Genomic DNA, 25,735 nt, shown 5'->3' with positions numbered 1-25,735 from the left:
TGCGTGCCGGGGAGGGGGACGGGGGGGTGCGTGCCGGGGAGGGGGACGGAAGGATGACTGCCGGGGAGGGGAACGGGGAGGTGCATGCCGGGGTGGGGGACGGGGAGTTGCGTGCCGGGAGGGGGACGGGAGGATGACAGCCGGGGAGGGGGACGGGGGAGTGCGTGCCGGGAGGGGGACGGGGGGGGTGCATGCCGGGGAGGGGGACGGGGAGGTGCGTGCCGGGGAGGGGGACGGGGGTGTGCGTGCCGGGGAGGGGGACGGAAGGATGACTGCCGGGGAGGGGAACGGGGAGGTGCGTGCCGGGGTGGGGGACGGGGAGTTGCGTGCCGGGAGGGGGACGGGAGGATGACAGCCGGGGAGGGGGACGGGGGAGTGCGTGCCGGGAAGGGGACGGGGGGGTGCATGCCGGGGAGGGGGACGGGGAGGTGCGTGCCGGTGAGGGGGACGGGGGGGGGGTGCGTGCCGGGGAGGGGGACGGGGAGGTGCGTGCCGGGGAGGGGAACGGGGGGGTGCGTGCCGGGGAGGGGGACGGGGAGGATGCATGCCGGGGAGGGGGACGGGAGGATGACTGTCGGGGAGGGGACGGGAGGATGTCTGCCGGGGAGGGGGACCGGGAGTACGTGCCGGGGAGGGGGACGGGGGTGTGCATGCCGGGGAGGGGGACGGAAGGATGACTGCCGGGGAGGGGGACGGGGAGGTGCGTGCCGGGGTGGAAGACGGGGAGGTGCGTGCCGGGGAGGGGAACGGGGGGGTGCGTGCCGGGGAGGGGGACGGGGAGGATGCATGCCGGGGAGGGGGACGGGAGGATAACTGTCGGGGAGGGGACGGGAGGATGTCTGCCGGGGAGGGGGACCGGGAGTACGTGCCGGGGAGGGGGACGGGGGTGTGCATGCCGGGGAGGGGGACGGAAGGATGACTGCCGGGGAGGGGGACGGGGAGGTGCGTGCCGGGGTGGAAGACGGGGAGTTGCGTGCCGGGAGGGGGACGGGAGGATGACAGCCGGGGTGGGGGACGGGTAGGTGCGTGCCGGGGAGGGGTTGGGGGGTGCGTGCCGGGGAGGGGGACGGGAGGATGACTGCCGGGGAGGGGGACGGGGAGGTGTGTGCCGGGGAGGGGGATGGGAGGATGACTGCCGTGGAGGGGGACGTTTCCTGGGGCGTCCTGGCCTAGATGGACCAGGCTGCGGCCCGGGTGACTGGGATGGCGAGGTGCCAGCTTGTCCTGCCCGTTGCCCACCCGATGCACCTGGGCCGTAAGGGGGGGAGCCCGAGGTGTTCCTGGACCTCCCCTATAGGGGGACCCGGGACGAGCCCCAGCACCTCCTCCTCCCTCGGGGTGCCCGATGGCCCCCGGGCCTCTACATGGGTGGGGGATGCGAACGGACTGACCGTCCGACGCCCCTCCGACACCTGCCGCTGCCAGTCCTGGAGGCCCGTGCTGGTATCGACAAGAGTCTGCAGGTTTGCAACCGTGGAGCTCAGGGATTTGCCCATCCCTGTCTGTGACTGTGCAATGCCGGCTAGCGCATGGGCAATGGCGCCGATGCCCTCAGCGATGGCCTGCAGGGATTGGGCCATTGTCTGTTGAGACTGGGCCACAGCGTTGAGCGCCTCTGCCATCTGCCGCTGGCGCTGGCTCATGGCCTCCTGTGAGAGGGCAGCCATGTCCAGGGCCACAGACGCCGCCTGCACGGAAAGCCCCAGGCCTCGCAAACCACTCCCCATGTCTGACACCGACGCACCCATTGCCTCCACCGCGGACGCCACCCGTGCGGTGTCGGCCTGGGTGGCAGGCATGACCGGCACCACTCCCAGCTCCTGGATGCGGGTGGACTCCTCCACCTGCGACTGCAGCTGCCGCAAGCTGGCCGTCACCCTCTTCGCTCATCCCAGGTTCGGTGGTTGCATCGGAGCTATGGGTGGGTGCGGTAACTCCAGGAACACGGGATCCATCTGGGCGGCAGATGTTCGTTTGCGCCGGGCTGACCTCCGACCATCCGGCCCCTCTGCTGCTCCTCCCTCCACCTGCTGTACCTGTACGGCTGTGTTGTGCGCACCAGTGAGTGTACCAGACGCCTCATCACTAAAGTGCCCAACCGAGGTGAGTGTCTCTGCGATGGAGGAAGGTGTTGGAGATAGCAGTGGCGTTGTGTCGTGCGCATCGTCCCACTCTGATTTCATGGTACTTTGGGGTGGCAGTTCGTCGCCACCCATCCCCTCTGTGTCACTGTCCTGTGTTTCAGTTTCCTGGGTAGGGGTGTCCTGGGTCGAGGTGTCCTGGGTAGGGGTGTCCTGGGTAGGGGTTTCCTGGATTGTGGTTTTGTGGCTCGGCTGCGATGGGGGCCTGTGGCTGCCCCCCTCGTCGCTGGGTGGCACACGCCTGCGTCGCCGCACCCGCATGAGACGGGGGAGTCGTCTCCCTGTTGCTTCAGGTCTCTCCTTCTCCCGTGGTCTCCGAGGGGCATCCTGCAGGCGTCGCGTGCCAGAGGGTCCGGGTCTCTCCGTCTCCAATGGTCTCCGATGGGCATCCTGCGGGCATCGCGTGCCAGAGGGTCCGGGTCTCTCCGTCTCCCGTGGTCTCCGAGGGGCATCCTGCGGGCGTCGCGTGCCAGAGGGTCCGGGTCTCTCTGTCTCCCGTGGTCTCCAAGGGGCATCCTTCAGGCGGTCTGCATCTGCGGGGATGGGTGCCTGGACGTTTGCTCCTGCGATACACAATGAAGCATGCATGGTTAGGCATGCAGGCGGTGATCAGGTGATATGGGGGAGGGGGGATATGGGGATGGGGAGATATGGGGGATATGGGGAGGGGATATATGGGGGAGGGGGGATATGGGGACAGGCTGTCGGTGGCTCACTTGCTGGTGGGCCCCCGACCTCTGCACGGCAACCTCTCGGTCCTCAGGTCCGCCATCTAGTTGCAGGGCCCTTTCCTCATGTTCGGTGAGTGGCCTCTCATCAGCTGGGCCTCCTCCAGTCCTCACATGCTTCCTATTGTTGTGTGCGCGCTTCTCCTGTGGGGTGGGGGGGGGGGTGGCAGGGGTAAAAGGCAACAGTGTTAGACAGGTATATGAATGCACACCATCGGTTGCGCGTGTATTGCAGAGGTTAGGGTTAGGGCTGGATTCACTTGGGGGATATGGGGGAGGGGGGATATGGGGGAGGGGGGATATGGGATATGGGGGAAATGGGAGAGAGGGGGATATGGGGGAGGGGGGATATGGGGGAGAGGGGGGATATGGGGAGGAGGGATATGGGATGGGGGATATGGGGGAGGGGAATATGGGGGAGGTGGGATATGGGGGAGGGGGGATATGGGGGAGAGGGGTAAGGGGGATATGGAGGAGGGGGGATATGGGAAAGGGGGTATATGGGGAGGGGGGATATGGGGAGGGGGATATGGGGGAAGGGGGATAATGGGAGAGGGGGGATATGCAGGATATGGGGGCGAGAGGATATGGGGGATATGGGGAGGGGGGATATGGGGAGGGGGATATGGGGGAGGCGGGATATGGGGAGGGGGGATATGGGGGAGAGGAGATATGGGGGAGGGGGGATATGGGGGAGAGGGGGAGGGGGGATATGGAGGAGGGGGGATATGTGGGATATGGGCGAGGGGGGATATGGGGGCGATGGGTTATGGGAGATATGGGGTGGGGGTATGGGAGGGGGATATGGGGAGGGGGGATATGCGGAAGGGGGGATATGGGGAGGGGGGATATGGGGAGGGGGATATGGGGGAGTGGGGGAGGGGGATAGGGGGAGGGGGATATGGGGGAGGGGGGATATGGGGGATATGATATCGGGCAGGAAGTGGGGGGTGCTCACCCTGGCTGCCCTGACGTGGTCGTTCGCCTTCTTCTGGCACTGGCTGCCTGTCTTTTAAGCCGTCACGCCGCACGGCGTGAATCACGTGAGTCAGCGCGAATAGCGTCACGCCGCTGCTCGCCCATTCCGGGCGGAGAATTAGCGATGTTTGGGGCGGCGTGATGCCGGACTGATTCGCACCGTTTTTGGCGCCGGTCGGCGGACATCGCGCCGTTTGCGGAGAATCCCGCCCCCTGTCTCTGACTTGATATGTGTTGCATGATCCCATGACTTGGAGTTAATCACTGAATAGGAGCTGCAGATTTGGACTGAATCATTCATTTAATATTCTTGCAAAGAATAAAATTTACTAATGAATTAGTAACTTTTAATCGATATGAAATGTGAAAACATCCGTGAAATCAATGTACGAGACTTTACACGGCTAATCTGGCACTATTTTGTCATCACTGTATTCAAATTCCCCTGCTTTACCATTGATAGACGGGATTCTTCCTCTTGGCTTCAGATCACATCACATATCCATGTCCTAAAAGATGGGCTGAATTTGGTTGGAGAAACAGCTGGGAGTTTGTAATCCAAGTTAATTCAAGCTGTACACATTGGGGTATAAATGTGTCAATCTAAAGCTATGCATTTGGATCCTGGATAATTGTGTTTGGTCCACACATTACGCAGAATTCTCCGTTTTCAAGATCAAATGCTGTGGTGAGTGGGTCCGATGACTCCTTTCCCAATTGTGGGCAAACAGGCATTTTATGTGTAGCTTTGTTCGGAGACTCTACAAGATGGTGGATGGGGTTCTGCAACTGAGAAGGGGAGAGGGTGGCACAGCGGTAATATAATTCAAAGGCCTACATTGATGCTCTGCGGGTACGAGTTCCGATCTGGTGGGATTCAAACTCAATTGATTACTTTTTTCAAAAAATCGGGAAATGAAAGGAGCGATCATCAATTGTTGTTAAAACCCCATCTGGTTCACTAATGTCCTTTAGGGAAGGAAATCTGCCATCCTTACCTGGTCTGGCCCACATGTGACTCCAGATCCACAGCAATGTGGTTGACTCCTGCCTTGTCATATTCTGCATTAGTACTTGCTTCCCCCTCATCACATATCGGAGCATCCAATATATTTTCCATAACTAATTATGACACACACAATAGCTCAGTTGGATGGACAGTTTGTTTGTCATGCAGAGCGAGGCCAACAGCATAGGTTCAATTCCCAAACCAGCTAAACCTATTCATGAAGGCCCCGCATTCTCAACCTTGGCTCTCGCCTGAGCTGTGGTGATCCTCAGATTAAATCACCACCAGTCAGCTCTCCCCCTCAAAGGGGGAAGCAGCCTATGGTCATCTGGGACTAAGGCGACATTACTTGACACAAAGTTCCTTTTTTTTGTGCATGTTTTGGTTGCCTGTCTATTTCATTTGCTCCTGGGGCATAGTTCAAGTCTTGCCAGGCCATGCAATGTCCAGATCTCAGTCTCATTTGCTGGCCATTTGCTGCCATCACCCCCTGTGCTGGAGTGGTGACTTTGCTTGCAGGAGGCAGAATGAGTCAAGACGATACTATTAGGAGACAAGGAGTACAAAGCAAGCACAAAGGTCATATTAAAACTGAATTATTTAATAGAATTATTGATCCATTTTTTCCTCTCCCTCTATGGAAGCATTTGGTTTCATCTGATTCATAATTAAGATCAGGGGCGAAATTCTCCCGAAACGGCGCGATGTCCGCCGACTGGCGCCCAAAACGGCGCCAATCAGACGGGCATCGCGCCGCCCCAAAGGTGCAGAATGCTCCGCATCTTTGGGGGCCGAGCCCCAACATTGAGGGGCTAGGCCGGCACCGGAGGAATTTCCGCCCCGCCAGCTGGCGGAAACGGCCTTTGTTACCCCGCCAGCTGGCGCGGAAATGACATCCCCGGGCGGCACATGCGCGGGAGCGTCAGCGGCCGCTGACAGTTTCCCACGCATGCGCAGTGGAGGGAGTCTCTTCCGCCTCCGCCATGGTGGAGACCGTGGCGGAGGCGGAAGGGAAAGAGTGCCCCCACGGCACAGGCCCGCCCGCGGATCGGTGGGCCCCGATCGCGGTCCAGGCCACCGTGGAGGCACCCCCCGGGGCCAGATCGCCCCGCGCCCCCCCCAGGACCCCGGAGCCCGCCCACGCCGCCTTGTCCCGCTGTTCAAAAGGTGGTTTAATCCACGCCGGCGGGACAGGCAATTTATCGGCGGGACTTCGGCCCATCCGGGCCGGAGAATCGAGCGCAGGGGCCCGCCAACCGGCCGGCGCGGCGCGATTCCGGTGCCGGAGACTTCGGCAACCGGCAGGGGCGGGATTCACGCCAGCCCCTGCGATTCTCCGACCCGGCGGGGGGGGTCGTAGAATGACGCCCCAGGAGTTCACTACATAGAGACTTCATGGTGTTACATGCGTTACCGAGAGCAGAATCTCAGCAAGATATTGCACCTTGAATAAAACATCAGTGAATCAAATGACGTGACAGAGGTTGCTTAAAATTAAAGATGGGTAATTCATATTCAGCCTTTAGAGTTTAATCATTACCTCTCTATGCCATGTAAACACTGATTATGTAAAGAAACTGGATAACTTTGATAAAGAAATGCATGGTGATGTTCAAAATTGTAATTAGAAATTGCACACTATGTTTTAATATACAAATTGACTCCTTACGTAAATAATTAAAATTGAGAAATTTTGAAATAACATTAATATTACCTCCTCTTCCTCGAGTAAAATGAGCCGCACCAATACGATGTGGATTGCGTTGCCAATACTGGGGTCATGGAAGAAGCTTGTAACCTGTGCCAATTTCAGAAAGGAGAGACTAATTGGTCCTTCAATCCAGAAAACTTTTTATTATAGGTTGAAACAAACTGGCTTCGGAATTATTGTTTCTTCACATTAACCCTTGTGAATGGATGGTTGACGTATACCCTGCAATACGTTCAAAGGTTCAAAGGCATTGGTTTATACAATGTCACACATTGTAAGATCTGTAAAATCTTATTAAAGATGAGTATATTGGAACAGCACCAACTTGATTTATATATCAAATTCAATGTAATAAAACATCTCAAAGTGCTCCACAGAACTATCAAAAAAACCTTGCCACATAAACAGATAACAGGAGTGATGCTTAAAAGCTTTGTTGAAGAGGTAGGTTTTAAGAAGTATTTAAAAGGAGGAAATAGAAGCAGAGAGTTCTTGCGGAGGCATTTTAAAATCGAGGCATTGTGTAACGAGGAACCAATAGAGATCAGCAAGTACAGGGGTGATCAGGAGCTGTGAATTAGGATGTGGCAGCAGATTTTTGGATAACGTCAAGCTTACAGAGGATAGAAGTGGGAGTCCTGACAGAAGTGCCCGTTGGAATAGTCAAATCAAGAAGAGGAAAGAATGGCATGGATGATGGTTTCAGAACAGTGAGTTGTGGCAGGGGGATGTTACAGAGCTAAAAATACACCGTGACGCCATCATTATGTGGCCAGAGAGACACCCCAGGATCAAACACAACAAAAAGACGATGAATCTCATTTCAGCTTCAGATGATTGCCAGAGTTATCTGTGCAAAGAACATAACTTTTGCAAGATATAAGTTTAAGTCACATTCAAAACAAATTTAAATGTTATTTCTTAAGGATCAATTGGATTGAAACTGAAGCCACAGTACTGAATTGGTTGTTATCGTTCATGTTATAAACTTTGATTAATACTGAGTATTATCTATTCCCATGGCGGTACTTCACTATGTCAGCTGATGTCTCTTTGGTTTGTACAATGCAAATGAATAATGTAATAAAGTCAAACACAGACTCTCCTGCAGGATTCCAATTTGAGAGAGAAATGCAGCTACACATTACAATTAAATATGTACATCAATAAATTATGTTTGTTGACACTGATACTAGTTGACTCCTGGATTAAGAGATTGCCTTACGAAGAGAGATTAAGGAGATTGGAACTATACTCTGTAGAATTTAGCAGAATGTGACGCGATCAAATTCATGAAACAGATAAGATTCTCTGGCTGGGTAGATGTTAAGTAGATGTTTTCCAATGGCTTGGGCGTCCAGAACTCAGAGGCAAATCTCAGAACAAACAGTCAGCCATGTAGGACAGAGAGCAGGAGAAAGTTCTTCACTGAATCTTTGGAATTCTCATCACCAGAGGACTGTTGATGCTCAGTTGTTGAGTACATTCAAGAATCAGGTTGGTTTTTTTTATATTCAACGGGAATTAAGGGATGTGGAGATAAGGTGTAACGGTGGAGTTGAGGTCAAAGATCAGCCATGATCATGCTGGTATGTCAAAGTAAGCTCGAATGGTCAAATGGCCATGCTTCTATTTTCTATGTTCTCAAGATACACTTTGAATTCTGTGAGAGCTGGGTCATTGTACAAGTAAACCGTGATCCAGTTGCCACTAGATATCAATGGTGAGGGTATTCCAGGTGAAGTAATGCCTTTATAGTGAAATCATAGAATTCCTACAGTGCCGAAAGATGCCATTTGGCCCATTGAGTCTGTGCCGACCCCTCAAAAGTGCACCTGTCAGGGCACAATCCCCGCTGTAGCTCTTTATCCTACCCAACCTTTGGACTAAGGGGCAATTTAGCATGGCCAATCCACCTAACCCGCACATCTTTGGACTGTGGGAGGAAACCGGAGCACCCGGAGGAAACCTACCCAGACACGGGGAGAAAGTGTAAACTCCACAAGGTCACCCGACGTCGGAATTGAACCCGGGTCCCTGGCACTGTGAGGCAGCAGTGCTACCAATGTGCCACCGTGCTGACCCAAAATGTTCAGAAGACATATAAGGTACAAATTTACTGTGGTTACCAGATGATTCTCAGCATTCAGCCAACACAATACTACCAGATGTTCAGGCCGCATAAAAAAGGATAAAGGATAATCTGGGGCTGAGTAATGGGGTCTTCTATTTGAACAGCACACAGAAAATATCACAAGACACATTACAAAGGATGGGAAAATATGACTCCTCATTGGTACCAGGGATGAAGGAATGTATACTTATCCATTCTGACAGAGTCAACAGAGGTTACTGAAAACGGCGTGAAAGGATGAGTCTTGAACGTCTTTGGAAAGATGAAGAGGGGCAAGAGGCAGTGAGATTTGGGGCTTTCTGTGCAAGAGGGTCAAGGCAGTCTCGGGCTTTTTACCACCAATGCTAAAAGGCTGAATGGGAGGATGCACAGGAGACTCAAGAACAAAAGACAAAATGGGAGTGGCGGAAGAGGCAGGTGGATGGCAGGGTGTGGTGAGCTTGGGGTACTAAGATAAGAAGACAGTGGGAGTATTTCAAAATGAGGATGAAGATTTTAAGTTCAGGTATTTGGAGGACCAGGAGCCAATTTTGGTCAGTGCTGTTGAGATGATGGCTGCATTGATTGAATGTGGGACATGATATAGATGGCTGGCTTTATGCAAATTAAATTAATAGAGAGCAGAAGGTCAAGTGTCCATTGGAGGCTTTTTTTCTTGAAGTATCACAGTTGCTCTCAAACTATCTGCAAAAGGATAGGAATTGTACTCAGATCCTGCATGACTTTGCTGAAATGTGAGGAGATGCAGGAATATCATGGAGCCCCAAATCTCACGAATGTCAGTCACTCAATTTGTCATTTTGAAATGAGAGAACACTCCATGGTTTCTTTATGCTGTACATATTGCAGTTCAGTTTCCTTCAACAATCTTTCCATTATTTTGCAAACTTCGTTCAGGTTGGTATTCTTCCCAGTTTCAAGCTAGGAGTGGTCCTTGGCAGGGAGGGAGCATGAGAGGGCTGTTGACTAAGAGTAGGAAATAAGCTGGGCGGAATCCAGCTTTACCCCTCTGTAGGTCTTTCTGCCATTGAATGTAAAGCCATAGTCCTGCTTGGTATTGACATTTGCATCAACAATTGCAAAAGCAAAGTTAAGAAAGAAACAGGAAGGGAACTGAAGAGCAGTGCAAGACACGGGGTAGGAGGAAGCAGGGAGAACAAGAACAACAAATGTAGCTAAGGAACTATCACAACCTGGTGATTAGCCCAAACAAGAGGCCTACCCGTGGGTAAGAGAAAGTTGGAAACAAAAGCAGAGGGGTACAGTGAGCAGAGGGAATCCAGGAGAAGCTAATGTTGGGGAAAACAATATGTAGCTTTTCTAAAATTCTTTCACAGAATGTGGGCACATTGTTTAGGTCAGCATTTATTGCTCATCCCTAATTGCTCTTGAGAAGGTGTTAGTGAGCCACCTTCTTTCACTACTGCAGTCCATGTGGTATGGGTACACCCATGCTTGACTCAGCTTGAATCAGTTCAAGTGGCTCATAGGGTGCACATGACTCAGGCGAGGATGGGTGGGTTCTTCCAGGGGGTGGACGATGGGTGCGAGATGTGTAGGCGGGGGCCAGAGAATGATGCGCATATGTTCCGGGGCTGCGAGAAGCTGGAGAGCTACTGGGAGGCAATGTTTGCAACATTGGTGAGGCTGAGGAAAGGGCTGTGTCTGAAACAGAAGTTGTAATGCGGCAAACAAATGAGAGCCCAATGCAAAGCTGACCACTCCATCCCAAGATCTCATCATGTCTTTTGTCTTGCAAGATCATCAACAGATGAGGACATGCCCTGTGGGGTTGCTGCCCCCAGCCACATCCCCAGGACACTCCGGAGCACCAGTCCGGGGAAGACATTGATTTCTCGTGACTGCTGTCACCTGCACCATCCACCATTGCAGGGACTATACCTCAGTGGGACATTTTACCTTCTGGTGCGCACTTCACACAGGCCGCAGCACATCAAACGGAGGCAGGGCCTCCCGAGGGAGGGAGTGGTCGGAAGGATGTCCAACCCCAGGAAACAGAAATGAGCCGGGATTCTCCAAAATCCTGGTTAAGTGTTGATGCCGGCATAAACACCTGAGTGCCCAAGAGGCCCAGAGATTCACTGGCCCACAGGGGGCCAGCACACAGCCGGGGTGCTGCATGCAGCACCGCGCCGATACGTGGCCCTGCACTGCCGGCATGGGTCCGCGCGCGGCGGCCGTTTCCGGTCCGGCGGATGCTCGTGGTAGCCATTTCCGCGCCGGGGCCACGCAACATGGTGTAGCAACACAGAGGGCCCACGCGGAAGAAGGTAGGCCTCCCCACAGACCGCGCCCGCCCGCCGATCGGTAGCCCCCAATTGCGGGCCTGGTCTTCGAGGAGGTCGTCCCCCCCCCCCCGAGTCTGATCCCCCCCCGCCCCCCACCAGGATGGCCATCGTAGGCCGCGGGTCCGAGCTCCCGCCGGGTGGTACCATCTGTGAACCACGCCGGTGGAACTCAGCGGGTACTCGGTCGGTCAACCGCGGAGAATCTTTCAATGGCCCCCAACCGGCGCCGCGTCGACTGCGCACACGCGACTGGTGCCGATTCTCTGGTCGCCGGAGAATCCTGTCCCAGTGTCGGAGTGGCCTGGCAGGAATTTTCGGCGTCGGCGATGTTTCTCCGACCCTCCACAGTCTCGGAGAATCCCGGCCAAGGTCTGGACAGGTGTTGCACTTCTGGTAGCGAAGCAGACACAGAGCCAGGATTTACAGCAGGGGTGTCAGCAACTTTCCAGCACTGAACATCAACTCTGTGCTGGAGGAGTCCAACCGCTTTCAGCTACTGGAGATGGTGCCAACTATACATGATACCCAGGCCATATGGCATTGCATAGGGCATTGGTGAGGCCACAACTGGAGTATTGTGTGCAGTTTTGGTATCGTTATCTGAGGAAGGATGTTCTTGCAATAGAGGGAGTGCAGTGAAGGTTTACCAGACTGATTCCTGGGATAGCGGGACTGACATATGAGGAGAGACTAAATCGAATTATATTCTTTGGAGTTCAGAAGAGTGAGAAGGGATCTCATAGAAACTTACAGAATTCTAACAGGATTAGATAGGGTAGATTCAGAAAGAATGTTCCGAATGGTGGGGGAGTCCAGAACTAGGGGCCATAGTTTGAGGATAAGGAGTAAACATTTCAGGACTGAGGTGAGGAGAAATTTCTTCACCCGGAGAGTGGTGAATCTGTGGAATTCGCTACCTCAGAAAGTAAGTGAGGCCAAAATGTTGTGTAATTTCAAAAAGGAATTAGATATAGCTCTTGGGGCTAAAGTGATCAAGGGATATGGGGGGAAGGCGGGATCAGGGTATTGAACTTGATGATCAGCCATGCTCATAATGAATGGCAGAGCAGGTTCCAAGGGCCTACTGGCCTCCACCTGCTTCTATTTTCTATTTTTCTGTGACCAACACTGAGGGGTGGCATCCGCAGTGGAAGGCCTGGGACAAGCCATGGGTCATGATGTCCAAGGCTCAATGGCTGAGGCATAGGACGAGGGAGCCCAGTCACAGGCAGGCATGTCCAGATGACAGTGGAGTCTCTGGTGCTGACTCCAGCCTCACCGCCATCCCATGGATTAGCCCAGGGGCAATCGAGCACTCCAAGGGAGGAGGAAGTGACAGCGCCTCCCGCAGGGGAGATATTGAAACATGTCAGCGGTTCCGAATCCAGCACCCCCCCCCCACACACACACACACACACACACAACACCTAACACTGGCGCATCTGATGGTAGCAGGCAGAATAAGTTGACACGTCATCACCTGTGACCCGAAAGTCAGTCGGGTCCATCCAGGTCCAAGCCCTCCAGAGGAAGCCCGTGAAAGTCAACACAAGGCAGAGGGCAAGACACGCAGCAGGCTGCCTCCAGGTCTGATGTGCTGTCTGGGGTAACACCTAGAAGGAGCAGTAGGCCACGTAAAATAAGGAAGTTGGACACCAGATAAATTTGCACAGGTGTAGCACATGAGTGAGAGTGAGGGATCTGAGCACAACAATGTATGTACTCACCATTAAACACTTTTGCGCCAACAACTTGATGTGCCTCTAACAACTGTCTGATAGGGATAGGCTAGGCCTGAGTGCAGAGGGTGTCCGGATGGGGGCATTTGGTGGGGGTAGGCCTGGAGGATGGAGCGAGGCAGGGCCCCATGACACATGAACATCCCACCTGGGGGTGTCACCCTCAGTGAGAAGTGGCAGAGCATCTCCCCCTCCACCCTCCCCATCCCTGCCAAGGATATATGGGCCTGTGAGATGGATGGGCCAGCACACATACAGGGGTCACCTGGGCAGACATTGGAATGTGATCCGAACAGCCAGAGTGAGACTTTGTCAATGAGGAGCACCAGAGTTCATCTCACAGCGAGTCATCATCATCCTCCTCTCCGTGGACAAGACCCGCTGACACTGCCAACCCAGGGCCGCTACCCTGTGGTGATGCTGATAGGTCCTCGGAGGGTGGAGGGGAGATGTGGTAGTGGGAAGGAGTGAAGGGAGGAGGGATAGGGAAGGTGGAGTGAAGTGAGGAAGGTTAGGGAAGGTGGAGTGAAGGGAGGAGGGATAGGGAAGATGGAGTGACGGGAGGTTGGATAGGGAAGGTGCAGTGAAGGGAGGGACAGGGAAGGTGGAGTGAAGGGAGGAGGGATAGGGAAGATGGAGTGATGGGAGAATTAGGGAAGGTGGAGTGAAAGGAGGGACAGGGAAGGTGCAGTGAGGGGAGGAGGGACAGGGAAGGTGCAGTGAAGGGAGGGACAGGGAAGGTGGAGTGAAGGGAGGAGGGACAGGGAAGGTGGAATGAAGGGAGGAGGGATAGGGAAGATGGAGTGAAGGGAGGAGGGATAGGGAAGGTGGAGTGAAGGGAGGAGGGACAGGGAAGGTGGAGTGAAGGGAGGGACAGGGAAGGTGGAGTGAAGGGACGAGGGATAGGGAAGATGGAGTGATGGGATGGACAGGGAAGGTGCAGTGAGGGGAGGAGGGGCAGGGAAGGTGGAGTGAAGGGAGGGACAGGGAAGGTGGAGTGAAGGGAGGGACAGGGAAGGTGCAGTGAGGGGAGGAGGGACAGTGAAGGTGGAGTGAAGGGAGGGACAGGGAAGGTGGAGTGAAGGGAGGAGGGATAGGGAAGATGGAGTGATGGGAGGAGAATTAGGGAAGGTGGAGTGAAGGGAGGAGCGACAGGGAAGGTGGAGTGAAGGGAGGGACAGGGAAGGTGCAGTGAGGGGAGGAGGGACAGGGAAGGTGGAGTGAAGGGAGGGACAGGGAAGGTGCAGTGAGGGAGGAGGGACAGGGAAGGTGGAGTGAAGGGAGGAGGGACAGGGAAGGTGCAGTGAAGGGAGGAGGGACAGGGAAGGTGGCGTGAAAGGAGGAGGGATAGGGAAGATGGAGTGATGGGAGGAGAATTAGGGAAGGTGGAGTGAAGGGAGGGACAGGGAAGGTGCAGTGAGGGGAGGAGGGACAGGGAAGGTGGAGTGAAAGGAGGGACAGGGAAGGTGGAGTGAAAGGAGGGACAGGGAAGGCGCAGCGAAGGGAGGAGGGAGAGGGAAGGTGGAGTGAAGGGAGGAGGGAGAGGGAAGGTGGAGTGAAGGGAGGAGGGAGAGGGAAGGTGCAGTCAAGGGAGGAGGGATAGCGGAGGTGCAGTGAATCATAGAATTATCATAGAATTTACAGTGCAGAATTAGGCCATTCAGCCCATCGAGTCTGCACCAGCTCTTGGCAGAGCACCACACTGTAGTAAACCACTGTGTTGCATTGTGTTGTGTTGTACATGTCTGGGTTGTCCCGGCTGGCTCCGCCTGTGGCTCCTCCCCTCGGGCTCATGTATAAAGGTGTCTCGTCTCCGCCTCCACCCCGGATCGGGACCAGAGGCCAGGAGGCTAGCTGTTTAGTGTATTAAAGCCTCAGTTACATTCATCACTCATCATGTGCTTATTGAAGGCATATCAATTTAATACACTAAACTTTACGATGAACTCATCACTCCAGCCTGATCGCCTGGGGCTGGCAGCTGACGCCACAGCAACTTTTGAGCACTCGCTAAGCTGCTTCGAAGCGTACCTCACATCCTTCACCGAAGACTTCAAAGACCTCCAGAAAAAGCAGATCCTCCACGCACGGGTGAGCCCAAGAGTCTTTCTTCTCTTCAGTGACGCCCCCTCGTATGCGGAGGCAATAATGCTGCTGAAGGGACAATACATGAAGTCCGTTAACGAGGTGTATGCGAGGCACCTCCTTGCCACGCGACGGCAACGTCCGGGGGAAATCACTTGCAGAATTCCTGCGTGTTTGCGTGTACTCTGCCGGAACTGTGATTGCTGGGCGATATCGGCTACCCAGCACGCAGAGCTGCTGATCAGGGACGCTTATGTCGTGGGCATGGAATCAAATTATATCCGTCAGCGATTACTAGAAGGGGGTACACTCGGCTGCCCTGCACGGAACGCAACGGCTGTGGGAGGAAGGGCCACTTTGCAAAAGCCTGCCAGGCCCGATCTGCCCCTAAAACATCTAGGCCCAGCAGCGCTGCCTGCTGCCTGTTGGGGCCGCCCCCAGCTGCTATGCCACCCGCCATGTGCGACCCGTGGGCGCCGCCATCTTTAACGCATCCTCCAACTGCCACGCGCGACCCACGGGGCCGTCATCTTGGACACCATCGCCGTTGCCACCCGCCACACACGACCCATGGGGACGCCATCGCCAATGCCTCCATCCACGCACGACTCATGGGGGCCGCCATCTTGGGAGCACTCCGCTGCCTCCCGGGAGCCTGGCTCACCCGACCGTACGCTGGCCACCCCTACCTCCGACCGGCCTACCGACTGCCTTCTGAAGCTCGCATCCATCACGCTTGACCATCCTGGCCGCACCACCTCGTGAAGTCTACGATGAACTTCCGGAACAACGGGCATGAGACGGCCTGTCTTTTCGACTCCGGGAGCACAGACAGCTTCATTCACCCAGATACAGTAAGGCGCTGCTCCCTCCCAATCTTACCCGCGACCCTGAAAATCACCCCGGCTTCCGGATCCCATGCAGTAGAAATCCGGGGGTACTGACGACGAAAAATATTTATTTAGCACCTCTCCTATCTTCTCGGACTCCAAGCACAACTTCCCGCAACTGTCCTTGACTGGCCCTACTCTTACCCTAGTCATTTGTTTATTCCTGACGTATCTATTGAAAGCTTTAGGGTTATCCTTGATCCTACCTGCCAAAGACTTCTCATGTCCCCTCCTGGCTCTTCTTAGCTCTCTCTTTAGGTCCTTCCTAGCTAACTTGTAACTCTCGAGCGCCCTAACTGAACCTTCATGTCTCATCTTTACATAAGCCTCTTTCTTCCTCTTGACAAGTGTTTCGACTGCTTTAGTAAACCACGGTTCCCTTGCTCGACCACTTCCTCCCTGCCAGACAGGTACATACTTATCAAGGACACGCAGTAGCATTTCCATTGTGCCCATCCCCTGCAGTTTTCCTCTCCATCCGATGCATCCTAAGTCTTGCCTCATCGCATCATAATTGCCTTTCCCCCAGATATATCTCTTGCCCTGCAGTATATACCTATCCCTTTCCATCACTAAAGTAAACGCAATGGAATTGTGGTCACTATCACCAAAGTGTTCACCTACCTCCAAATCTAACACCTGTCCTGGTTCATTATCCAGTACCAAATCCAATATGGCCTCGCCTCTCGTTGGCCTATCTACATACTGTGTCAGGAAACCCTCCAGCACACATTGGACAAAAACAGACCCATCTAAAGTACTCGAACTAGAGTGTTTCCAGTCAATATTTGGAAAGTTAAAGTCCCCCATAACAACTACCCTGTTGTTTTCGCTCCTATCCAGAATCATATTTGCAATCCTTTCCTCTACATCTCTGGAACTTTTCGGAGGCCTATAGAAAACCCCTAACAGGATGACCTCTCCTTTCCTGTTTCTAACCTCAGCCCATACTACCTCAGTAGACGAGTCCTCATCAAACGTCCTTTCTGCCACCGTAATACTGTCCTTGACTAACAATGCCACCGCTCCCCCTCTTTTACCACCTTCCCTGAGCTTACTGAAATATCTAAACTCCGGCACCTGCAACAACCATTCCTGTCCCTGCTCTATCCATGTCTCCGAAATGGCCACAACAACAAAGTCCCAGGTACCAACCCATGCCGCAAGTTCACCCACCTTATTCCGGATGCTCCTGGCATTGAAGAAGACACACTTTAAACCACCTTCCTGCCTGCCGGTACACTCCTGCAACTTTGAAACCTTACTCATGACTTCACTACTCTCAACCCCCTGTATACTGGAGCTACAATTCAGGTTCCCAAGCCCCTGCTGAACTAGTTTAAACCCTCCCGAAGAGCATTAGCAAATTTACCCCCCAGGATATTGGTACCCCTCTGGTCCAGGTGTAGGCCATCCCGTTTGTAGAGGTCCCACCGACCCCAGAATGAGCCCCAATTATCCAGAAATCTGAAACCCTCCCTTCTGCAACATCCTTGTAGCCACGTGTTCAACTCCTCTCTCTCCCTATTCCTCATCTCACTATCACGAGGCACGGGTAACAACCCAGAGATAATAACTCTGTTTGTCCTAGATCTACGTTTCCACCCTAACTCCCTGAATTCCTGCCTTACCAGGGGCTGATTTAGCACACTGGGCTAAATCGCTGGCTTTTAAAGCAGACCAAGGCAGGCCAGCAGCACGGTTCAATTCCCATACCAGCCTTGCCGAACAGGCGCCGGAATGTGGCGACTAGGGGCTTTTCACAGTAACTTCATTTGAAGCCTACTTGTGACAATAAGCGATTTTAATTTAATTTCATTACATCCCTATCCCTTTTCCTACCTATGTCGTTGGTACCTTTGTGGACCACGACTTGGGGCTGCTCCTCCTCCCCCTTAAGGATCCCGAAAACACGATCTGAGACATCACGCAACCTGGCACCTGGGAGGACACACACCAACCATGAGTCTCTCTCGTTCCCACAGAATCTCCTATCTATCCCCCTAACTATGGAGTCTCTAATGACTAATGCTCGACTCCTCTCCCCCCTTCCCTTCTGAACAACAGAGACAGACTCCGTGCCAGAGACCTGTACCCCTTGGCTTACCCCTGGTAAGTCCCGTCCCCCCCAACAGCATCCAAAGCGGTATACTTGTTACTAAGGGGAACGACCACAGGGGATCCCTGTCCTGACTGCTTCCTCCCAGCCCCTCTCACCGTCACCCATCTATCTTTATTCTTCGGAGCAGCTACATCCCTGAAGCTTCTATCTCTGACCACCTCTGCCTCCCGAATGATCCGAAGCTCATCCAGTTCCAGCTCCAGTTCCCTAACGCGGTTTCTGAGGAGCTGGAGATGGGTGCACTTCCCACAGATGAAATCAGCAGGGACACTGACGGCGTCCCTCACCTCAAATATTCTGCAGGAGGAACATTGCACTACCTTCCGTGCCATCCGCTCTGGATAAAAAAAGAAAAAGAAAGAAAGAGCTTGCCTGTTATTCACTCCCCTACTCAGCAAGCACTCACTCAGCAACCTCTGCGCCCGCACGATAACACCAACCAATGAACTTATTGTTTTGCTGTGATGTCACTCCTGAATTGTTTTTTTAATTTCAGCCTGCTGTCCAAAGGTGTCCCTCTCAACTCCCGCTCTTTTTAAATCTCCTCGACTCTCAGCTCCCGCTCTATTCAAATCTCTGCTCCGACTCGCAGCTCCTGCTCTTTTTAAATCTCCGCTCTGCCTTCCCTAGGAAGTCCACCTCCAGGGTCTCGCTCCCGTCCTGGCTGGCAGTCCCAGGGTCTGTCCTCCTCAGGAAGCATGCGAGGAGTCATGAATCTGACCCCCTCGTCGAGAAAGTCCTGCTCCTCCATACCAATCCACAATATGCCTACGTGGCACACCAGGACGGGCAACAGGACACAGTCTCTCTTTGGGATTTGGCACCAGCAGGCTCCCCAGCGACCATCACCACCATCACCCCCGACCCTATACTGTCTTTCCCCCACCCCTGCCCACCGACCTCACGAACTAGCACCCGCAGGCGACCATTTCCACCACCTCCGTCCATACACCGACCCCCTTCACCGACTCAACAACTGGGTGAAGAAGAGGACAACACGCTCCTAGGCGTGCAGGTCATGACGCCTGTGCCCACACCACAGCCAGGACCGAGGTGATCACGGCGGAAGGTCAAGGCACCCGACAGACTTAACCTTTAAGACCACTTCACCGCCGCCTGACCCTTTTTTAAACAGGGGGTGAATGTGGTAAACCACTGTGTTGCATTGTGTTGTGTTGTACATGCCTGGGCTTGTCCCGGCTGGCTCCGGCTGTGGCTCCGCCCCTCGGGCTCATGTGTAAAGGTGGCTAGTCCCCGCCTCCGCCTCAGTTCGGGACCAGAGGCCAGGAGGCTAGCTGTTTAGTGTATTAAAGCCTCAGTTACATTCATCACTCATCGTGTGCTTATTGAAGGCATATCGCCCACTTAAGTCCACCCCTCCAACCTATCCTCGTAACCCAGTAACCCCGCCTAACATTTTTGGACACTAAGGGCAATTTAGCGTGGCCAATCCACTTAGCCTGCACATCTTTGGACTGTGGGAGGAAACCGGAGCACCCGGAGGAAATTCACGCACACACGGGGTGAACGTGCAGAGTCCGCACAGACTGTGGCCCAAGCCGGGAATCGAACCTGGTACCCTGGAGCTGTGAAGCAACTGTGCTACCCTGAAGGGAGGAGGAACAGGGAAGGTGGAATGAAGGAAGAGGGGCAGGGAAGGTGGCGTGAAGGTGGAGGTAGAGGGAAGGTGGAGTGAAGGGAGGAGGGATAGGGAAGGTGGAGAGAAGGGAAGAGGGATGAGAAGGTGGAATGAATGGAGGAGGGACAGGGAGTGGGGAGTGAAGGGAGAGAGAAGGTGGAGTGAAGGGAAGAGGGATTGGGAAGGTGGAGTGAAGGGAGGAGGGAGAAGGAAGGTGGAGTGAAGGGAGGAGGGATAGGGAAGGTGGAGTGAAGGGAGGAGATTTAGGGAAGGTAGAGTGACGGGAGGAGGGATAGGGGAGGTGCAGTGAAGGGAGGAGGGACTGGGAAGGTGGAGTGAAGGGAGGTGGGACGGGGGGGTGGTGTGAAGGGAGGAGGGACAGGGAAGGTGGAGTGAAGGGAGGAGGGACAGGGGAGGTGGAATGAAGGGAGGAGGGACAGGAAAGTTGAAGGGAAAGGGACAGGGGGGGTGGAGTGAAGGGAGGAGGGACAGGGAAGGTGAAGTGAAGGGAGGAGGGACAGGGAAGCTAGAGTGACGGGAGGAGGGATAGGGGAGGTGGAGTGAAGGGAGGAGGGACAGGGGAGGTGCAGTGAAGGGAGGAGGGACAGGGGGGGTGGAGTGAAGGGAGGAGGGACAGGGGAGGTGGAGTGAAGGGAGGAGGGACAGGGGAGGTGCAGTGAAGGGAGGAGGGACAGGGAAGGTGGAGTGAAGGGAGGAGGGACAGGGAAGGTGGAGTGAAGGGAGGAGAGACAGGGGGTGGAGTGAAGGGAGGAGGGTCAGGGAAGGTGGAGTGAAGGGAGGAGGGACAGGGGAGGTGGAGTGAAGGGAGGAGGGACAGGAAAGTTGAAGGGAGAAGGGACAGGGGGGGTGGAGTGAAGGGAGGAGGGACAGGGAAGGTGGAGTGAAGGGAGGAGGGACAGGGGAGGTGTAGTGAAGGGAGGAGGGAAAGGGTAGGTGGAGAGATGGAAGGAGGGATAGTGGAGGTTCAGTGAAGGGAGGAGGGTCAGGGAAGGTGGAGTGAAGGGAGGAGGGACAGGGAAGGTGGAGTGAAGTGAGGAGGAACAGGGAAGGTTCAGTGAAGGGAGGAGGGACTTGAAAGGTACAATGATGGTCTGAAGGACAGGGAAGGGGTGAGTGGTTATGGGAGAGGTGGTTCCATTTTGAAAGGGGGTGCAATGAGGAGAGGTGGGACGGGGCGGTGAAGCTGATGGTGCCACGTCTTTTAGTTGGCAAATCGGGAGGTAATGAGGTTAACGCAGGCAGCCCTGGAGAACACGTTGGGCGGCCTGACCTATTCTGCACATCTGTTTCTTCCTGGACATCATCCTCATCATGTGGAGATGCCGGCGTTGGACTGGGGTGAGCACAGGAAGAAGTCTTACAACACCACGTTATAGTCCAACAGGTTTGTTTCGAATCACTAGCTTTCTGAGCGCAGCTCCTTCCTCAATTCACACCTCTTTAACCTGTGATTATCCCTCTCTCCAGTTGCTCCGTCTTGATCTGTAAAGACTTAATTACCTGCAAAGACTCGCATTCAAAGAATCGTCTTGCATCTTTGACTTTGTCGATACATGTTTTTGGAACCTACCTCTTCATTCACCTGAGGGAGGAGCAGTGCTCCGAAAGCTAGTGATTCAAAACAAACCTGTTGGACTTTAATCTGGTGTTGTAAAACTTCTTTACATCCTCATCAGGTGAGGTCTGGTGCTTTGCCTCCTCCTCCAGCAAGTCACCCCTCTGCAGCACGATATTGTGCAACATGCAGAAGGCCAGTACGATGCTCGAAACCCTCCTGGGGCTATATTCGAGTGACCCACCCAAGCAATCCGTGCATCGGAGATGCAACTTCGGTAAACTGATGCATTGCTCAATGACGCTCCCGCTTGTTGCATGAGCTTTGTTATAATGGATCTCCATTACAGTCTGGGGCCTCCAGACAGGTGTCATTAGCAGGTAACTCTTATTGCTCAAGAGCCTCAGCAGGTAACTCTTATTGCTCAAGAGCCAACCCTTCACCCAAGCGAGCGCCTCAAAGGTTCCGGGAGCCTCAGAGGGTGGCAGGATGTGTGCATCCTGCATGCTGCCTGGGTATCAGGAGCATCATGCATGATATGCAGCTGGTATTCCCACACCATCTCCACATTCAGCACGTGGAACCCCTTCCGATTGATGAAGGGTGCCTGCCTCGATCACCCCCTGGACCTGGGACATTCCAACATTGCTGCCGAATCCTGTTGCCCGGGCATCCTGCTGTGCCCGGTCCAGATTGAAGGTTATATAGTCCGCTGCCAGGTACATAGGGCGTCCATCACAACGCGAATGCACCTGTTGCAGACATTTGCGAGATCCCACACAAGTCCCCGCTCGAGCCCTGGAAAGGTCCAGAGGCATAAAGGTTCAGGGCGACTGTCACCTTGACAGCCACCGGGAGCGGGAGTCCCCCTCCTAAACCTGCATTGCCAGTTGCGCCACGATCTGGGCATTGCCAGGTGCGCCACCATCTCGCACAGGTGGCGCACAGTCTCACTGGTTAGCCGAAGTCTTCGACGGCACAGGCAGCTTCTCGAAGGACAGGCACCAAGGTATATGTGTGCCCTGATGCGGTGTCCCTTCGCACCTCCTCTTGGCCTGTTGGGTGGCCGGCATTTGAGCCTCACCGGCTCTTCTGGGGCAGGCTCCTCTTGTGCAGGGTTCTCCCCAAGCAGACCCTGCTCCTCCAGCCTCCGTGCACCCATAACCGCAGCTGCAGCCAGGTAGATAGCGAGCATCACTGGCTGTAATCAGAAATTCATTCCCTGCAGGGGGGGAAAAGAGAAGACACTAGCAAGATGAGTATTCCCTTGCCCATCCAAATCCACCAGGTTAGGTAGTCACCTTGAGTTGTACTGCTGCACCACCCTCAACATGTTACCCCAAACCCACCCCACAGCGGGGCCCCCCAATATTTTTCCATCCACAGAGTGCCCCTGTCTCCATCAGTGAATGGCACCGGCCCTTTGATGTGCGGAGTCTCTATCGTCGCCATCCGTCCCAGTCAATAGGAGTATCGATGGCTGCCACAACCTCTGAAACCAATAGCCTCTGTGGCCCCTGTCCTGTTTCCTCCAGTGGGTTCTACTATGGGTGTCCTCACTGGGTGGCCCGTGGGTTATTCTGGCAGCAGGGTGGCACCTGGTTGTGGAGCTCAGAGGGTCATCTTGTTCCACCAATCACCTCCATGAGTGTGGCTTGTATATGGGCAAGTCCTACCGATGGGGGTGAGGCAGGGATGAGTGCGTCTTCTGAGAGCGTAGCTGCAGTGTGACGTGGGTCCTGGGTGTGACACACAAGTTGTGACAACCTGACTGGGTCAGGATGGATGGGAGCAAGGGCGTGGTGGATAAGCAGGGCTTGGAGACAGTTGGTGGTCCTGAGGGGTGGACTCGCTGATAGTGGGACTGGTGAGACCTCCGCCCTGAGAGAGGCAGTGTGCCAAGGAGGATACCAGAAGCCACGGTGCATGTGTCCTTTGTTTTGGGTGAGCGCTGCTATTCCCTGCTTCCCCTACTGTGGGGCTGCACTTCTGATACATAGATCAATTGAAGATAAGAGCAGGAGGAGGCCTTTTGGCCCTTTGAGCCTGCTCCGCCATTCATCACGATCATGGCTGATCATCCAACTCAATAGCCTAATCTAATCCTGCTTTCCCCCCATAGCCTTTGATCCCATTCTCCCCAAGTGCTATATCCAGCCCCCCACTTGAATATATTCAAAGTTATAGAACATATAGTGTATGATGAGTGCCAGCATCTGGTGGGCCACCCTGTTGATGGGCCGACTGAGTTCTGAGTTCCAGAGGGGTGGCCTGGGTGGGTTCTCAGATGACCAGAGGCTCTTTGAACATTCACAGTACACAGTGAGCAGTGTGCAGCCAGGGGCCTGTAAGTAGCAGCATAGGGGAGTGTTTGAAACAATTCATAATTGATTTCAGCCTAAGACAGGCAGAGCATCGCAGAAGAATGGAGCATGAAGTGTCCAACCCACTAATGATATTAAAATCCTTGCAAATGATGGCTTTGCATGAATCCGCCGGCACGGAAAGTTTGATTTCACAGTCAGCAAGCGACAGGAGTATGGCGTCGGAATCGGGGCTGGGTGCAAACGTGATTTTAAAAAAATTTCGCGCTATTTTCCGTCAGATCGCGATTCATGCTTCCGGCATCACGGAGCGTAGAATGCAGCCCCTGAGGGTGGCACGGTAGCACAATCATTAGCACTGTTGCCCCACAGCTCCAAGGACCCGGGTTCAATTCCAGCTTCGGGTAATTGTGTGGAGTTTGCACATTCTCCCCACATTTGCGTGGGTTTCCTCCGGGTGCTCCGGTTTCCTCCCACAGGACAAAGATGTGCAAGTTAGGTGTATTTAAAAAAAAATTAATTTCAGGATGTGGGGGTCGCTGGTTAGGCCAGCATTTATTGCCCATCCCTAGTTGCCCTTCAGAAGGTGGTGGTGAACTGCCTTCTTGAACTGCAGCAGGCCTTGAGGTGTAGGTACACCGACTGTGTTATTAGAGAGGGAGTTCCAGGATGTTGCCCCAACGACAGTGAAGGAACGGTGATATATTTCCAAGTCAGGAGAGTGATGAGGACATCCATTGAGGACATTCAATTCTCTTCACATGCCTTCTGTGAGTATTGCTCTCCTGTCTGACTAATGGCAGCGCACACCCTCTGTGATAAGGCTGTTGTCATCATGGGGACCCAATAGTTGCCATGGTCCCTATGTTCCAGGAGGATGATGACGACTTGCAGTGGGGACAGTGCATACATCGTCATTGAGCTTCTATTACTGTCTGACTCCCGTCTGGCTGATTGCAGCTCGCTTGCTCTCAATGATTAGGGTCATGTCATGGTGATACAGCAGGGAAAGCTTTATCTCTCCTGATCTAACATCATCCTTCATGAGCTGTACCCTTGAGGTTCACTGTCACCGGAGATCGAAGCAGATGGGATGAGGAACCAGCCGCACTCTGAAGGTGCAGGGAGCACACATTGACAGTGACTGGAATGAGTGATGCTAACCCTGTGCATTGTGGAAGACATTCTCATTGCCTCTTTAATTTGTGCAGGAATCAGGTTTTCAGGTCCCGATTACAGAAACAGATTTCATCAGAACAAGGAGCCACAGTAAGGGTGCGATTAGTGGGAGTTTATTCACAGAGATGAATGTTATGGACGAGTGCTCAATACCTGTGCCCACACTGTGCACAAGATCTTCTTACCTTTGTTAACGCTGCTGTTACGTCTTGGTGCATCTCCAACATCCACAGCGGAGGTGGAGGCAGCCTGTTGTCTGCCACGCCCTGTTGTCTGTGATGACGTTGGAGGGAGTCCTCTGGAGGGCCGAGATGTTGGAGGCCCTGGCCTGCTTTAGGGGTCTGGCTGTGCTACACTCCAGAGCTGTGGAGCTGAAGTGGCTACAGTAAGAGGGATGGATGGGACACTCCCGGAGTCAGGTGGACCTACGGTGTGCACCAACTGATCGTCATTCCTATGGGTGCCCGAGGGTCCCTGGCTTTCTACTTGGGATGGAGGGACAGCTGGAGTGAGCTCAAGAAGCCCTGCTGTTCTCTGGCATTACCAACAAGTGCCTGCACCACGGAGTGCATGTCCTGCAGCAGTGCAGGACGAACATCTTGCAAAGACTCCACAGCGGCCGCTACCCAAGCTGTGTTGGCCTTTTTGCGTTGGAGGCAGACAGACTCCTCCATGCAGTCTTTCAATCCGACCAATGTATCACACATCCCTTCCTGATTTTCCCAAGTTAACCAGTAACTGAGGTATGACCAGAGCTGTGAGAATCTGAGAGAGTGATGCGCTCACCTGATTGTGAGCCCGATGCTACTCTAGAACTAAATCTCACCGAAGTGTGTCTCTGCACTGGTGGAGGATGTGGGTGAGCGCTGTGACAGTTCTTCAATGTCGGACTCTGTGAATTCCTCCACTGTTCCCGGGCTGAGTCGAGGACCTGGCTGGTGGGCCCCTAGGTTGCTTCCCAGATGTTCCGGCAAAAGAAAGGAGAGGTCATTCGTGCATATCAGAGAAGTGAAGGAGACATGACTCCCAGCATCTATGTCTGATGGATGTCGCAGTGCTGGATCCTCACCTGGGGTGGGATTTTCCAACTCCCTACCGTGTGTTTTGCGGCAATGGGAATGGCTCACCATTGGCCAGCGGAAGGATCTCCTTGTCCTGCCACTGTCTACAT

At 54.1% G+C, this 25,735-nt stretch overlaps 1 protein-coding gene across 1 annotated transcript in view; it reads right to left on the bottom strand.

Moving 5' to 3' along the window:
• LOC140409143 (A disintegrin and metalloproteinase with thrombospondin motifs 12-like) overlaps positions 1-25,735 on the bottom strand; it is a 951,810-nt gene that overhangs the window by 648,351 nt on the left and 277,724 nt on the right. Inside the window, exon 5 of the mRNA XM_072497322.1 lies at positions 6,571-6,654. Coding sequence (XP_072353423.1) covers positions 6,571-6,654 — 84 coding nt within the window. The remainder of the gene's footprint in view (positions 1-6,570; positions 6,655-25,735) is intronic.

Source organism: Scyliorhinus torazame, chromosome 3 (assembly GCF_047496885.1).
Source record: "Scyliorhinus torazame isolate Kashiwa2021f chromosome 3, sScyTor2.1, whole genome shotgun sequence".
Taxonomy (NCBI): Eukaryota; Metazoa; Chordata; class Chondrichthyes; order Carcharhiniformes; family Scyliorhinidae; genus Scyliorhinus; species Scyliorhinus torazame.
This window is presented reverse-complemented; position numbering and strand designations above follow the sequence as displayed.